This window comes from Brassica oleracea, chromosome C4 (genome assembly GCF_000695525.1).
Source record: "Brassica oleracea var. oleracea cultivar TO1000 chromosome C4, BOL, whole genome shotgun sequence".
NCBI classification, from domain to species: domain Eukaryota; kingdom Viridiplantae; phylum Streptophyta; class Magnoliopsida; order Brassicales; family Brassicaceae; genus Brassica; species Brassica oleracea.
In genome coordinates, this window is record NC_027751.1 from 9076665 (window position 1) to 9094459 (window position 17795).

The window sequence follows — 17795 nt, forward strand, 5'->3', positions numbered from 1 at the left end:
AGCCTTCTTGTACTCTGGAAACAACACCATGTTGGAGTTCTCCCTCATGGAGAGATATGGACCAGTGGACAATAGATTGTTCCTACTGATTTTGAGATAAACTGGACTTTGAAGAAGCTTTTCCTGATATGGTTGAAGCTTTCTTGAGTTCCAGAGAATAGGGTACTCCTCTATCTTGAGTTCTGGTGAGGTTCTTCCCTTTTGAAAGACCTTTGGACCAGTGGATAAAAGGATGTATCCAACAGATTTTGAAGATAATCTGAGAAGGAAAGAAAGAAATTTGCGGAAGCTTTTGTGAGTTTCAGGAGCTTAATGCTCTGATACCATGTTAGAATGAGAGAATTATTGAGAGTTTATTTATGGAGAATGAAGAACATGAAGAACACAGAGATAGAGAAAGTAGATCTCAAGATGTAAGAGAAAGAAGGAGAAAATAGTTTCCTTAATTTAATTGTGGATCTGGATACAAGTATTTAAAAACAAGTGACCTCAGTACACAATATGATAAAATATCTTTTTCTCTCTCTCTCTTCTTCTTCTCTTCAATAAAATCGAGCTTATAAAACCTTTATAAAACTTTATAAAACCTTATAAAGTCTGGCAGCTTAATTCTCAAGTCCGGCAGCTTAATTCTCAAGTCTGACTGCTTAATTCTCAAGTCTAGCTGCTTAATTCTGCTTCATGTCAACACAGCGTTTCAGTTTCCGTTCCTCGCGACCAAGTTGAGATTCTTTTAGCTTTCAAGAATGAGTTTCCATCCCGCAACTGCGATCGCAAATTGGCCGATGGGGTCTTACAATCCCCTAGTGCAAATATAACCTCTTGGACCAAAGATGCCAACTCCTTTGATGGTGTTTCTTTTGATGAAAAAACCGGTGCCGTGACAGAGCTCAACCTTCGTGGTGCATGTATCAATGGCACCATCAAGGCTAATAGTAACCTCTTCAGATTCCAACACCTCAGGTACCTCTCTCTTTCAATGAACCACTTTGACACATCCTCCTTCCACGCCGGATTTGGCAGACTCACCAACTTAGAATACTTGGATCTTAGCCAAAATGGTTTTATCGGACAAGTTACATCCTCAATCAGTAACCTAAGCCGCTTAAACACCTTAGACCTTTCGTATAACAAGTTCACCGGTCCTTTTCCCAATATACAGAACTTAACCCTTCTTTCTTATATTGACCTTTCTAATAATGACTTTTCTGGAACCGTTCCTTCTTATCTATTCACCATGCCTTCCCTATGGTATATTAATCTGCGCCAAAACCATCTTACACACCCTCGTGAGGATATAAATTCTTCTGAAACCTCGAAGCTTCAACATTTAGACATGGCCAATAACCTTTTGAGCTGTCGAATCCTAGAACCTATCTCAAAGTTAGCCAAGCTCACAGAACTCGACCTATCTTTTCAGAACACACCCGACACAATTAACTTCGACTCCTTGCCTTTCAAGTCTCTAGAGTCTTTAGATCTTTCCGGGAATGTTATAACGAGGCTTAATATCGGTTCGAAAAATTTGCAGGAGCTAACCTTGTCGAGCTGAAACATCACCGAGTTCCCCACCTTTATTAAGACCTTACGGAGCTTGCAGAAATTAGACCTTACGGAGCTTGCAGAAATTAGACCTTTCCAAAAATAGAATTGTAGGAAAAGCGCCTTCCTTGCGCTACAATTCTTTCCTTTCAAACGCCTTTCATGGATCGTTCCCAATGATTCCACCCACCATGCAGACCATTTACGCATCGAATAATCATTTCACAGGAGACATACCTCTTTCATTGTGCAACGCAAGTGGACTTGGTCGCCTTGATCTATCGAACAACAATTTCAGTGGTTCCATTCCCCGTTGCTTGATAAGCAAGTCACTGGGAACGTTGAAACTTCATAACAATAACCTTATTGGTACACTTCCCTACATAGAAAAAAGTGGGTTACAAATACTTGATGTTGGCCACAATCAAATCAGTGGGAAGCTTCCGAGGTCTCTAGTCAATTGCACAAGCCTGATGTTTCTTAACGTGGAGAACAATAGAATCAATGACACCTTCCCTTTCTGGCTGAAGGCTTTGCCCGATCTGCAAATCATTGTTCTGAGATCAAACAGATTCCACGGTCTCATTTCTTCTCCTAGAAGCCATCATCCATTCCCGGCGCTGCGGATACTTGACATATCCCATAACAACTTTTACGGGAGTTTGCCAGGAAATTACTTTGCTAATTGGAGTTCACCTTTGCTTAAGATCCCTAGAGCTGATTATCCCTGGCTTAAGTACACAGGAGAACAGCACTCTACGTATACCCCGGAGTATTACCCTTCCATTTATATGAGAAACAAAGGATTAAATATGGAGCTGGAAAAGATCCCAGAGGCATTCACAGCAATTGCTATCTCTGGGAACAGGCTTGGAGGGGAGATTCCAGAATCCGTAGGTCTCTTGAAGTCGTTGATTATGTTGGATTTATCTAACAACAGTTTCACAGGTCATCTTCCATCGTCTTTGGCCAACCTCAAACAACTTGAGTCACTTGATCTTTCTCAAAACCAACTTTCTGGAGAAATTCCTCAGGAGCTAAGAGTCCTCACCTTCTTGGCTTACCTTAACGTTTCGCATAACAAACTCACTGGCCAAATACCGCAGAGTACACAGATTGTAGGGCAACCTAAAGCCTCCTTTGAAGGGAATATGGGTCTTTGTGGTCTTCCTCTTCAAGAATCTTGCTTCAGGGACAATGTACCAACATCAACACCGCAGACGCCAGAAAAAGTGTTGAACTGGGAAGCAGCAGCAATAGGCTATGGACCCGGAGTGTTGTTTGGACTAGCAATCGGACAAGCCCTTGCTTTATACAAACCAATGCTGTTCTATAAGTTGTTTCGCCTTTAATAAACGAACAACACAACTTTTGTATTTTTTTTTTCCAGCTATATATTTTTGTGGAAGAAGTTTGAAAGTGACCTGTCAAGGGGTGGGTAGACTTCGTTACCGGTGTTATTCTCCACATGCACCTCTACTAATTTGCAAGATGGGGTTCCAACAGAGAGCTGCTGAGGGTTCAATGCCTATCTGGATCATCAAAATCAATTTTAAAATATTTAATTACTGAATTTAGACATTTGATCAACTGTTTTGGCAACAAAAAAATATAGTTATGATGTTAGGTACATAACACATAGTACATATTATCAATTAATCATAAGATTTGTGTAAGTAATGAATGATATATTGATATTGTCCAATAATATATGTGTAGATGCGTGATCATCTGATGGCGTTAGGTTTGGTATACAATCATCATTTACTTTATTCTATCATCAATTGGGCTCATATACCTTCCTAAACTAACAAAGTAACAGGAAACTAAAACTGGATTTGGCTTTGCTTTAACAATAACTTTAAATCCATTTGGTTAACATATACACTATAATATCTATTTGGCCTGGACCTGTGTCTTTTACTCTCCAAACCATCTACAGTTCAGCAGTATTCATCTTTTATATATTAAAAAATACAAATCCAATAATAAACCATGATGTTGCTGTAGCAAGTTGCTATAAATTAAGCAAACTTTGACCTTTTCACTTTATTCTCATTCTGCTTTTGTCTTGGTAAACAAACTATAAAAAAGCAGAACCTCATCACAATCTCTCAACACACAGAACTTCAAACATCAATCAAAGCCTTATACTCTCTTCTAAAGAAAAAATCAAATGGATGACATATCAGTGGGCAAAAGCAACCATGGAAACGTTGTTGTACTAAACATCCAAGCTTCTCCTGTTTCAAAAACTTCACTTCCTTCTTCTCCTCCCAAATATCCACCATTGTTATCTGTCCACTTCTTGCAAAAGGTGAGTTCTTTTTTCAAAACCCATTGAGGAAAAACTGCTTAATTCACACTTCTTCTTCTTCTTCTTCTCCGTACCCTTTTTGATGTTTTCTTGTTCACTTAATCTGCAGCTTATAGCAGAACTCGTGGGAACTTACTACTTGATATTTGCGGGTTGTGCCGCTATTGCCGTGAACGCTCAACACAACAATGTAGTGACTCTTGTGGGCATTGCAGTCGTTTGGGGTCTAGTGGTAATGGTTCTTGTTTACTCTCTCGGCCACATCTCTGCACACTTCAATCCGGCTGTCACCATAGCCTTAGCATCTTGCAAGAGATTCCCTCTGTATCAACTCCCAGCATACTTAACTGTTCAAGTCATCGGATCAACATTGGCTTCTGCGACTCTGCGTATTCTGTTTGACCTAAACAATGACGTGTGCAGCAAGAAACACGATGTCTTCCTAGGATCATCTCCTTCTGGGACTGATCTTCAAGCATTCGTGATGGAGTTCATCATCACCGGCTTCCTTATGATAGTTGTTTGTGCCTTCACTACCTCCAAGAGAACAGTAAGTGATCAGCAAACAGAAACACTATACACATTTCTTGATTAGGTTTTCAATCTTAACATAATATGAATCTTGCAGACCAAGGAACTAGAGGGGTTAATCATCGGTGCAACGGTCACCCTGAATGTTATCTTTGCCGGGTAATTTTCACTTTTCTCTTCCAATCTATGTAAGCTTAACTCTCTCTTTAGCCAACCAATCCAATATTTCATTTAACAGAGAGGTATCAGGAGCATCAATGAATCCAGCAAGAAGCCTAGGGCCTGCACTTGTGTGGGGATGTTACAAAGGGATTTGGATTTACTTGCTGGCTCCAACACTTGGAGCTGTCTCTGCGGCCTTGATTCATAAACTGTTACCGGCTACACAGAAAGCAAACTCTGAGTTCTCCAAGACAGGATCTTCTCATAAACGAGTTACTGATCTTCCTTTGTGATGATTGTAGATAAATATTTAAGGTTAATCCTGTTCTTGTATCTTTGTTCAATGGCTTGAATTGTAAGTAATCATTATCAGTATACATATATACTCGGACAGCAACTACTATTCGATTCAAGTAAGAACTGCAGACTGCAACATTCTAATTTTGACAAATCAAAGCGAGCGAAAAATCCTTGAATGCAGAGAGGTACCTTGCCAAGAAAGCATGAGAATGTCAAACAAAACCTAAAGAAGTTTTTTTTTTTATAGTCTCAACTAGAACCCTAGTTGCTTACCTGTTCAATTATGAGGGAGTAGACATCAACGAATATGGCAAAGCAGCCTCCAGAAGCATATGTGCCTCTGATCTTCCCGGTTTATTCAAGCACATGAGGTTTTGTGCAACTTGATAGAAAAAAAAAACTAACTATGATAGCTTAAAGAGGAGACAACACAATTTCCCAAAAACAGCTTGAATCTAAAAGTCAACTCTTGAGAAGATCGAAAGTTAATGGATAAATTGTGCAACTACTCCACTTGTTCCACAAAAAAAAAATTATGGTAAAATCTTCAGTCTGAAGTTTTCTTTATTTCCATTCTACCTTCAAAACAGCCCCTACGGACTCTATTTATTAAACAAATAACCCCATGTTTATAAAATTGTAACTAAAGAGTTCACAAATCTAATATTAATACAGGCACATTACAAAACATAAGACTATAAAAGGGAAAACCGACAAACTCCAAAGTTCTGCGCTCAAATTACAAACCAAATATAAAAGCACGGTCTATTTTGCAATAACAAAAGGCGCTAACTATAGAATACTAGCAGACAAAAAATAGACCGTCGTCCGGTTTAGCAACAATCCCATGTCTACACACTGAATTTCCTTCTAAATGTTTTTGGGACATCTGTTTTTTAGAGCAAAAAAATGGTAACTATGTCCCTTTATACTAATTTATACTACTTTATGTCCTATTAGACTAATTTTTTCCAAAATGGCAGTAATGCCCTTAAAATTGTAAATTTTTTAAAAAGATATATATTGAGTTCGACAAGGGGGATCGATCGATCCCACTTTACAAGTTATAGTGGATCGATCGATCCCGATCATTATTCAGAACAAAAAAAAACGCGAAATATATACTGATCGACCGGGTCCATTTCACTCGATCGGCGAAGGTCGATTTACACAGATCGACCGATCTGTAAGAATAGATCGATCGATCCCGTGCCGAGGAAAGAATCCCAAATCGATTTTTTTGGTTTTGTATGATTATCCGTAGAATACAACTAATATGTAGAAATCAGTTGTATTCCTTTTTCGTTTTTTTTTTAAAAAAAAAATCGATTTTTTAAAAAAATATAAAAGTGAATATTCTCAAATATTTTGTTTCCATATTTTTAGGAACTGATTTCTTATCCGTAGAATACAACTAATATGTAGAAATCAGTTTCTACAGTTTTTTAGAATTATAGTAATGTTTAGAATTTGATTTCTACATGTTTTAGATTTATAGTAAATCTGTAGAAGTCGGTTTCTACATGTTTTAGAATTAGATTAATGTGTAGATTTCGATTTCTAAGAATTTTAGAATAGTAGGTTAAGCGCGGAATGTGCATTCTACATATTTGTAGAATATACTCCTATTTACGTAGATCACGTATTCTAAACATTGTAGATTCAATGAAAAAAATAGATTTCGTTTTCTACTTCGTAGAATGTCATTTCTATTTTTTTTAGAACATAATCTGAAATTTATAATTTTAACTTTTTTATAACTGGAAAATATACCATTAAGTTCATATAGATATTTTAACAAATGTTACTATTTTTCCAAATTTTTTTTGTTTGTAAAACTATTTATTAAAATTATTTTCATAAATATTAAAGGGTATTATAGGAAAATATGACACAAAATATAGATTAGTCTAAAGGGACATAATTACTATTTTTTTGCTCTAAAAAAACAGTTTTCCCAATGTTTTTTTACCTGGAGAGAATCATAATGTCTGAAAGATCCATCATTCAGTTACTGTGCAGATGCTCCTGCACAAACACATAGTAAAACAAGAAATTATCATCTCTTAATTGGTGTAACAAGTTCAATACTTTGTATCATTTTCTTGTGTTTGGGAGTTCACTTTTGGAGGCGATGTGTCAGAGATGAAACAAGAGGAGATAGAGGTACTGTTTCACTTTGAGGCAACTTAGAACCGCCACAAACAACTTTGACCAAGCCAACAAGATTGGAGAAGGTGGCTTTGGATCTGTGTTCAAGGTACAAAACATAATCTCAAAGATGTAAAAAAAATTTGAGCAGTAATCTTATAGAAACTCAATGTAAAGAAGGTAATGTTAGCTAGAGAGAATTTTTTTTTTAAATATAGGGAAAGCTAGCAGCATCCACATCTTGTTAAACTTTATGGATGCTGTGCTGAGAAAAACCATCTCCTTGTTTATGAATACATGGAAAACAATTGTCTCTCTAGTGTATTGTTTGGTAAGATTCAGTTATTTGCTCAACTCTAGTTTTGTAATAGATCAAAAGTGGTTTCATTAGATCTCTGTTGACTCCTTTCCCAGGAAAGAATAGTCAGAGGCTTGAGTGGAAAACAAGGCAGAATATATGCATAGGAATAGCGAAAGGACTAATGTTTCTTCATGAGGAGTCAATGGTTAAGATCATTCACAGAGATATCAAAGGAACCATTGTAATATTAGATAAGGACCTTAACGCTAAGATATCGGATTTCGGATTGGCTAGACTGCACGAAGATGAGAAGAGTCACATTAGCACCTGAGTTGCAGGAACAATGTAAGGTTTATATAAAGAAAGATATGATATGTTTCAAAACTAACAGTGGTTCTGGTTTGCAGTGGATATATGGCTACTGAATATGCAATGAGAGGTTATCTAACAGAAAGGCTGATGTGTATAGCTTTGGCATTGTGGCAATGGAGATTGTTAGCGGAAAGAGCAATGCAAATTCCACACCTGAACCAGAGCTTGTGGCCTGGTGGTGATTAACTTGAGGGCAAAAGCCCAATAAGGTGAAGTCACCAGTATTACTATTCGAGTTCCGGCCACTGGAAAATTAACTTTTTGGCATCGCCAGAGACAGAGAACCGACACGTGGAAACACGTGAATAGTTTGGACAACTTCTGTGGGACAGGATATCCCTGTATAATTCAAAAAAAATTACACACCTGAACATGAATCTTGTGTTGGACTTATAGATTGGGTACTGACAAACTTTGTCTAAGAGACACATATAATTGGTTGCTCATTGTTTAGTACGAGCTTCTCTTCCTTCTTTTACTCCTTCATGGTGTTTTTACAAAAAAAATTCTAGGCTTTCTTGCTGCACAAGAAAGGAGATTTTGCAGGAATAATAGATCCAGAGCTAGAGGGCAAATTAGATATAGCTGAGGCAGACAGAATGATCAAAGTTGGGCTTCTTTGCACAAACATGTCTCAGACACTAAGACCAAATATGTCGGAAGTTGTGAAGATGCTACAAGGAGAGACTGAGATAAAACAGAGCATCTCGGACCTAGTGTGTACGGAGATGACTTGCAGTTCAAGGAAACATTAGAGACAGGGATGTCACCGTTTCCTTCAGATTATGCCATGTCTGTTACATCGTCTTCTCCATCTTCTTACTATCTATATCCACGTGGGCCTGAATCCATTGTTGTGGATAGAAGCCTAGTTTCATCTCCTTCTGCGTTTGCATAAGATATCTCTACAAATTTTCTTTGATTCATGTATTGATATACTCAACTTATATCCAACCTATATAATATACTATAATTTTTCTGGATATTATATAAGTGAAAGAAGGAAGAAAATCTCCAACAAGCTGAGTAAATCACAAACACTTTTAATTTTTATTTATTGATGTCAATAAAATATGGTTCTAATGATCTCCAACTTATGAAGAATATATATAAATATTGTCATTTTCAACATATATATATAGCTTTCAGAATACAAGAATTGTCCCATTCTCGGTTGTAAAATTCTTCACACCAGAAGAAGATTCAACTCTGCTTGTAGCTTTCTTGACCTATCAATAAACGACAAACATTATAAATCATAATCTCAGTCGTCATAGTCACAAGGCATAGTAACCAAATATCAGTATAGATTAAGAACAATCTATTGTTAAATTACAGTACAGCTTCTTACTTACCTCTTCATCCCAATTTGTAAGAAAGGTGATGATGGAGAGACATACACCTTGAACGATGAGTGCACATATAATTCCCAGCCAAAGCCCCTTAAATATTACAACATTTTAGTTATATAGAGCTAACTTTGTAACCGTTCAATCTTAGAGAAAGTTAGGGATGAGCAAACAGAGATTCAGAGTTAGGCTATTTAATTTACCCGACCACCCAAGTGAAAGTGAAAACCAAGTAACAATCCCACAGGAATTCCTACAAGATAATATGATCCAAGATTCACAACAGCTCCTATCTTCTGCCATCCACATCCTCTAGCAACCCCTTTCAACCATTAATAAAAAATAACAAACCAAATATTAAGCATGACAAGTAATAACGGTGCTTGTAAGGTGGTTTGCCTTGCAAAAAAAAAAAAAAATGTTTGCGTTTGAGTGAAGCATATAAGTGACCTGAAAGAACACTTTGGAAGCTGTCTAGGCAATGGCCTAAGGCAAGAATCGGCAACATCGAGGCTACAAAGTTGACTACTTCTGGGTCACTACTGTATGCGAATCCCCATATCTTCCTTATCAATATCAATACGGAACCAACTAGTATGCTCTCTAAGATTGCGATGCTCAAGACCACACGAACCGCAAGCTTAGCCACTTTGGGATTCCCTCCTCCTAATTCATTTGACACCCTTGTGCTATGGATTAAAGGACAATTTAACAAATAAAGTTACATATGGTTATATTAAGTCTTGATGCAGTCATATATAAGGTTTGTACTGACCTTGCGGCGCCACTGAGGCCAAATGGGATCATCCATATTGTTCCTGATGTATTAAGGCTGCAAAAACTTTCTTACTAAATCCACTCATAAACAATAACTAAACTTATTACATATGAGAAGAGTATTATAATATATTCTGATTAGTTGGGTATCTCATCAATCATCACTGACGAAGATATATATGATTTCGAGACATTTATAATTATTTGCCTTTAGAAAGTAGATATACTATTTATGTTCCTACACATGTTATTTGTAATATAAAAAGATGTAAGCTTAACAGAATACAGTAATATATGTTTTGGTATTTGTGTTACAATTCATAAACCCTATATTGATTGATCCTTACCAGATTGATAGGACAGAAGTTTCTAAAACCGGGTTGGGAAGAAGTCCGGACGAGAGAACCATAAATTCAAAGGACCACATCTCTAGGCTGCTCAAACAACATCACCGAAAATAAAGATGCTTTAAATGGATTCTAAGTTAAGAAATAAAGTTGAGCAAGAACTACCAAATCTCAACATTATACAAAACTTTGTTTCCCAAGTTGCTTCCGATAAATGATTAATATAGACATCTGGTCGTTGGACTTACCAGACCATAAGTGCAGAAGGAATAGCAAGCTTCATAAAAGGGATGATATCGCGTAGAGCCTCCTTAGAGAAACCGGTCCAGGTGAGTGAGCAAGAAGGAGAATACTTGACGTAACACGACAATAGGATGACATTAAGCCAATACGAGATAGCATTGGCCACAGCAGCTCCTCTAAACCCTAAACCAGATTTCAACACCAAGGCCCAACAGAGGATCACATGAAGACAAGTGGTGACTCCAGAACACAAAACCACGGGAAACACATTGTTCTGCGCCTGCAAGAACCTGTTGAGACATTGGAGAAGACCGTAGGCGAAGATGCTAGGGATCATGAACTTGGCGTAGGAGCCAGAGAGGTGTGCAATGGATTTGTCTTGGCCGAAGAAGAGTAGGAAGTGCTCTGTGTTGGCCCAAATGATGGAGAGAGGAATAGAGTAGAGTGTAAGAACAAGCATTGCTCTTTGCATCTGTATGCCTAGCATTCCGTACAGCTTTGCTCCGTAGGATTGGCCACAGACTGTGTCCAACGCACTTGCTGTTCCCATCTGTTCAGAAGAGTTTTTTTCTTTATGATTAGATTTTGCTTTCTTGCTTCACAAGTAAGCGGTCAACGAAAGTTTTAGATATCATCCAATCTAAAAAGTTTCGAGATCATTTACCGTTCAATGTATGGCATATGTTAAAAAGAAAAATAAAATAAAATATTTAAGCAAAGCAGAGAACGCCTTTGATTCTTTATTTTTGGCGTTTTTGCTTTTCTCCTTAAAGTGACAAAATATTATTGTTTTTGTAGCAGCATAATAAGACAATCTATTTTACCAAAAAAAAAAACTAAAAAAATAATAATAATAAGACAATCTAATATGCATACGCAACTTGGAAATTCAGACAAGGTGGCTTGGGGGCCTATTGGAAATAGAATTTGTATGGAGTTTGAAAATTCTAAGAGTTAATAGATTTTTAAAAGTTAAGTAGATTTGATGAATTCTTACCCAAAGTATTGTATAAATTGTCATTGATTATTATAGATTTTCATATATACTTTTCTTTCCAAACTTATCTTTCTATTATTTTTTTTTTTTTAAATTCTTTCATAAAATAGAACTATTTGAAAATTAAATAATAATTTTGGTTTTTTAATATTTTGACATTTTGATTTGGCTTGTTTGATTTTTGTTTTTAAGTTTTTAAGATCAACCTATGAATTTTCTCATGATTTTATTTTAATATCAAATAGTTATATTTCATGAAAGATTTTTTTTTAAATTGTTATTTTTAATATTTTCTTTTATTTTTAGTTTTCTTTTTACAATTATCTTTGACTTGACAATAAAAATGTAAAAAAAATCTTGTTGTGTTTGTGTATTTGTGTTTTGTTACATAGATTTTGAGAATCCTATGACTATACGTGATATTTGTAAAGTTGAGTGTTATGAATAAAACTAGAGAGAATTTATGTCCCAATAACAAAAGAGTTTAATAGAATTACAAAGTCAATAAAAACTAAACTTTTTGAATAACATAAGATTTTCATAGAATTTAAAAGTCCACAAACCAATAACAATGGATTCTAATAAGATTTTAAGAATTCATAAACCAATAACAATGAAATCTCTAAATTTTAAAATTCGTTCAAAATTTAACTCTCAATAACCTTAGTGTCTCCTGATAATATGCTTAGTAGCTGAGCTATACATTTTCTATTTTCTATGTACGTTTTCTTTTATAAATCCATTTCGGGTATATGTTGAAAGAAGCCTTGGGCTAATTTTTTATGGGAAAATTGAAAATTCTCCCATAAAAATTTAGCCCAAGGCAATTCTCGAGAACATCAGGTGGCCTAGCGGCAATACTGAATGTTTCTCACACACGACTACCTGAGGTCGCCAGTTCGATATTCGGGGATAGCGGGGTGGAACTGGGTTAGCTAAAAAACCCCTGCGTCAGGTGGGCTACGGCCAGTACTGAACGTGGGATACGGTTTCTGGCGAGGTGGCCCTTCGGGGTGAGCCCAGTCACTATAAAAAGTTCAACCTATACAGTTTACTGGTCTGGTGGTATAGGAACATCGGCTGAGGTGCCCGCCATCACGACTTCGAGCCCCGGCCACAGCGGATTTAACATCCCTTCCGTTGGGGTGCTGGACCCTCTACGGGGGATAGTTGGGAATGTGGCTGCCCAGATACCAGAGTTATCAAAAAAAAAAAAAAAAAAAAATTGAAAATTCTGAGAAAATACTTAACCTAATATTTGTTACAATATATATATTATATATTTTCATTTTTGAAATGTTACACAATATAACATAACAGTTGATTAATACTTAAATATTTAAAAATTATAAATTTTATCCATTTGGTGTACGTCATTATTTGAAATATTCAGTTTTATAACTTTTATTTTTTTATTGCAAGAATTTGTGAGTTCGAACCCATATTTTGAGTCAGAAACAAGTACCGATTGCTAAATTTTCTTTCAGCAACCGAGATTCGAAGATGTAACTTTTACCCTCGAGTGTTTCACCAATCAGACTAACAGTTTCGGATTACTCATATATTTTCAAATACCAAAAATAATTTTATTTACTATTGTAGATGACAAAAGAAAATTGTTTATTTCACTCTCTCAAACTCGTGACTGATCCAGGAAGAAGCTAGATAATGAGACCCTAAAAGTTCCAATTATGGGAAAATGCCAAATCCTATACTGTAGCAAACTCAAATTATTGAAAATGAAATATCTCCCGAATTAAAAAAACTAACTAGATTTTGATCCGCGCTTTAAAAGCGCGGAATTTATTTTCTTTTAAAATTTTAGTCAACATTTGTTAATTATAGTATTATGTATTTTTATATAAAGTAATCTTATATATTGTATATATTTGTTATGTATTTTTATAATTTGTATATATTCGTTACATATTTTTATGTATTTAAGTATATATTTGTTACGTATTTTTATAATTTTTAGTATAATTCCGTTCAAATAATTTATCTAACTAAAGAAAAGGAAAAACTATAACTACATGTGTTTAAACTTAATAACTAGATTTGGACCCGCACAACCGTGCGGATATTAATTTTCATGTTTATATATATTTTACATAATTAGAATATATTTTTTAAGTTACTTATATATTTAAATGTTTATATATAATTATTTTAAATATAACAATTTGATAGTTTTCATGCTGTAAGTTAATTGATTATTTCAAATCATCACATATATTTGAAATTTTTTATTATATATATTTTAAAATCATTTTTTATTCAATTATTATGATCCTGATCCGTAATTCAAAGCGCTAGATTTCCTTTATCAATATTTTTTATGTTTATTCTTTTCATTTTATAAAAGATAACTGAGTGTATATATATATATATATATTAATGTATAATAATATTAATTTTATTACTAATTACAAAATTAGTAAAAATATTTATATACAATTTTTGATAATTAAGATATTGTTATAATGTTTTTCAACACATTTGTTAAAAAAAAAAAATATATTTATTTATATTTTAAATTAAAAGATATCAAATTATATTATGATTTAAGTAGTTAAAAGATTATATATTAGCATTAATGAAATACATTTAATAAAAAAATTTAAATGATGATCCAAATAAAAATATCACACATGAATCAAGGTGAGTTTGTTAACCAATCCGAATTTTTAGGAGTCGATGTTATATTAGGAATGATATATTATTAATCCATATTATTAGTAATAAATGAATGATAACTGATTTCTAGTGAGGGTCTATTTTTAAAAAAAAATCACACATGAATCAAGGTTGTGAATTTTGTTTTAATATATAAGATTATCAAATACATGTGTTTTAAAGATATGGCAATATAGCAAACCAACTAAAATAATAAATTGATCTATATTTGCGGGCAATATAATAGATCTGGTTATTAAGCCAGTAAACCAGAAATAAATTTAGTGCCATACAATTAAAACAATTTCATATGGTCAAATTTCAATATATATAAAACGTATGAATATTTATGTTTTTACCGGTGACATCTTTACCCATCATATGGATATGGTCAATTTCAATATACTGAGTTCTAAAAAAAATATGCATGGTTAATTATTTTCTATGTTAGTTGACTTGGAACATGAAACCATAAATATATATATATATATATATATATATATATATATATTTCGTGAAGAGAATAGGTTAATGGTGTTATATTAATTGAACTAAAGATATTAGTATTAAAGCTTATTTTTGATTGGTTGAATTTAAAAGTGGCGAAAATAAGTAAAACAATTCTAATAAAGAATTGGCATACTATTGTAATTAACTCAAAACTCAAGGATAAAATCCTAGTAAGGATTCTATTATAATAATATAGATTATTTTTTTAGTCGGAATGATCTTTGACTAAAAAAAATACTTTTCAGTTTTGAGAACCCAAATAAACGTTTATGAAATACCTTCAAATTATAAACCCAAATTTTAGAGTTTAATGATTTTCTGTTAGTTATTAATTTTATATTTATTAACAATTTGTATTCAATTGCTGCGGAGTGAGTAAAATTAGTTTCTTACCAAAATAAAATAGATCTTTAAGGATAAAGCCGAATTTTCCAGATTATAGTATCTACAAAATGTGTGAAATTTATAATTTTTAAATGTTGGAGTATTAATATGATATACTAAAAAAATAAGTCAAGACGTTATATATTTTGTAGCAAGTGAAAGTTAGGTCAGATGTTTTTAAAAAAATTCCCATCTTTTAAAGACTTAAATACAACCAAGTTTCAGAGGCAGAATAATTTTTACTGTAAATTTAAAATGAGTAAATTATCATACTTGCTTAATTAAGCAGATTACTAATTTTTAAATATACAACATAAGGTTCTAAAACTAGTTTTCACCTTTTAGGCTTTAGATACCCGATATGTTTCATTTTTTTAGATTGCTCAGCCGATGAATATATTTTTAACGGCAACCTCTTTTGATGACTATCGTTTTTTTAATGCCAAATAAGAATATCATTAAAGGTAAAAGAAATGAAGTATGCACATATATACGTATAGACGTATAGTCATAGAAAGAGTAGTAAGAGAGAAAAAGGATCTGACGAGGAAGGTGAAGCCGGTGACTGAAGCGAATGAGGTGGCAACGGCAGCGGCAGAGAGAGGAAGAGAGCCAAGATGTCCGACGAACATAACCGATATTACTTGAAGACAAAACTGAAGTAGACTCACTGCTATTAGTGGTCCAGCAAGCCATAGCTGCTTCTTCACTTCCTCCTTTATTCCACTACTCTTCTGCTCAATGAGAGGCCACGACAACACATCGTTACTCTCCTTCTTCATTATCGATCGGCTGCAAAGAATGTGTGCACTCAAGAGAGAGAGAGAGCAAAGTAACAAACTCTTTGATCCCTGTCTTTTGGGGATTCGTGTTGTGTTCAGTATCTCTCTACTGATCTGTGGAGATAGATTAGTGTATTTATATTCTTTTAAGGATATAGAGACAAGTACATGTGACCTATGTGCCTACCTACGTGTCTCCAATACAGTGGAAAGTTGAACCATCCGAAAAAGTTTTGATAGGGAGATCAGAGATGAATGAACCCATCTCAATGTATTATTGGTCCCTTAATTGGTGGGGGATCTTTTAGATAGCAAAGTATAGATGGTTTTTTTCTTTTTAGGTTGGTGAAAATATCAAGTTGTGATAGAAATGTAAGATGTCTCTTATACGTTAATAAAAACTATAAAATACGGAAGATTTCCGTATTTCATGCATCATTAGTTCAATACAAGAAATCAGCCATTAGTGATGTACTAATCCGGTTCTTATATTTGTTAATGTGATATTATGATAAATCAATCTGAATCAATCCCCGATCTCTAATGTGCTTTTGAAAAACTTATAATCTCTCTAAATTTTTTTAAAAAAAAAGTGTTATTTCAAAAGAGTATCATTATTCTACGTTTTCAATGCAGTTTTACATATTAAATCTATTTTTATCCTTTTGAATAAATAATATATAGATTTTTTATTTAAATTATTTTCGTTTAGTAATTAATATTTTTTATTTAAATTATTTTCATTTAGTAATCTTACATTAAATAAGAAAATATTAGTATATTTTACAAAAAAAATAATCTATGTAAAACATGTCAAAGTGAAACTTTTTAAAGAAATGGAGGGAGTATAACAATTGTCAATGCTGATGCACTTAGAATTGTCTCAGATCCATAAATGGCAATTAGGAAGGGTGTGTAACAGGCATGGGGCATCCGGGGTCCCAATCGGGTTTCGGTTTTATCCAATCGGGTCTTGGTTTTTCGGGTTTATCAAAAGCAGCCTCATTCGGATTATATGAAAGTTCAGTTCGGGACCGGTTCGGGTTCTCTCGGGTTCTGGTCGGGGTTGGTAAATTTTCAAAGAACCGGTACAACCCGATGTACTTTTAGGTTCGGGTTCCAGTCGGTTCTTTGGTTTAAAAGTACGTAATTTGTATTTACTTTGTAACCAAAACATAAGTAAAATCGGTTCTTCGGTTTTAAAATACTTGATTTATATATATTTGTAAGTAAAATTGATTCAAAAATAAGAAAGAAACATCAAACTCGATCATTCAAAATCAAACGAAAGGTAAACATAGTTATTGATAGAAAGAAAACCAAATAAAAGAAAGTATAAAACAAAAATCAAGTTCTCATAAAATGAGAAACGTTATACAATGAAAACAAAACCAAAATCTAAAAACTTCAAGCTTCAACCTCCAACTTCAACCATCAACCATCAACCTTAATGTAATAGATAATTATTTTAGATGTTCAATAATTTCTTAGTGTATTTTAGATACATATTAGAAATTAAGATCATGTTTGGTACAAGCTATTTTGGGGGATTTTGAATCTTTCGGGTTTTATCGGGTACCCATTTAGGTTCGGGTTCGGTTCGGATAATACTCATAACCCAAAATACCATAAAACAAGATTTAATCGGTATTTACGCCGAGTTCGGATCGGGTTCGGTTTATTTGCCAGCTCTAGTGTGTATCGAATATATTCAAAAAACGTCTTAAATAAAAAATGTGTGCCCGCCAGAAATATTAGCATTATGCAATGTCCACAAAGGAATAAAAGATTTCCTAAGACACCAAGGACAGCCGAAAGATTTCTTATTTATTCATGTATACATTATTTGTTTCTTTCATCTTCTAGTACAAGAACTAACTTACACTGTCTTAAAAAGAATTGACATCTGAACAAACTTTGGGACAGTGGCGAGGATTGAATTTGATAAGCGTGCTTTCTTTTATTGCGTGTTTCCGTCTCTGTCTCTCGACTCTTAACTAATACTTATTAAACTTGAAAGAAACATGGTGGGATACATTAGGAGTTAGGACATA

The 17795-nt window shown here is 34.0% G+C and overlaps 3 protein-coding genes and 1 long non-coding RNA gene across 4 annotated transcripts; 3 read left to right on the forward strand and 1 right to left on the reverse strand.

Annotated features, from left to right (window-relative positions):
• The first annotated feature begins 710 nt into the window (after nt 1-710).
• On the forward strand, nt 711-3047 carry LOC106340867 (receptor-like protein 12). Its single transcript, XM_013779698.1, has 2 exons — nt 711-963; nt 1532-3047. Exon 2 carries the CDS (start codon nt 1719-1721, stop codon nt 2892-2894), a length of 1176 nt encoding a protein of 391 aa, XP_013635152.1. The 5' UTR covers nt 711-963; nt 1532-1718; the 3' UTR covers nt 2895-3047.
• Nucleotides 3048-3676: 629 nt separating this feature from the next.
• Nucleotides 3677-4912, forward strand: LOC106341002 (aquaporin NIP2-1-like). Its single transcript, XM_013779821.1, has 4 exons — nt 3677-3859; nt 3969-4409; nt 4488-4549; nt 4629-4912. The coding sequence occupies exons 1-4, from the start codon at nt 3719-3721 to the stop codon at nt 4843-4845; spliced, it is 861 nt and encodes a 286-aa protein (XP_013635275.1). The 5' UTR covers nt 3677-3718; the 3' UTR covers nt 4846-4912.
• A 2028-nt stretch (nt 4913-6940) lies between these two features.
• LOC106341594 lies at nt 6941-7775 on the forward strand. Its single transcript, XR_001269690.1, has 3 exons — nt 6941-7112; nt 7418-7649; nt 7712-7775. It is a non-coding gene; the product is annotated as an uncharacterized LOC106341594 (long non-coding RNA).
• Nucleotides 7776-8759: 984 nt separating this feature from the next.
• On the reverse strand, nt 8760-15834 carry LOC106337675 (MATE efflux family protein 5-like). Its single transcript, XM_013776797.1, has 8 exons — nt 15505-15834; nt 10398-10942; nt 10150-10236; nt 9801-9857; nt 9476-9714; nt 9229-9347; nt 9032-9118; nt 8760-8905 (listed from the first exon to the last, which is right to left on the reverse strand). Exons 1-8 carry the CDS (start codon nt 15739-15741, stop codon nt 8822-8824), a joined length of 1455 nt encoding a protein of 484 aa, XP_013632251.1. The 5' UTR covers nt 15742-15834; the 3' UTR covers nt 8760-8821.
• Between the last annotated feature and the right edge of the window lie 1961 nt (nt 15835-17795).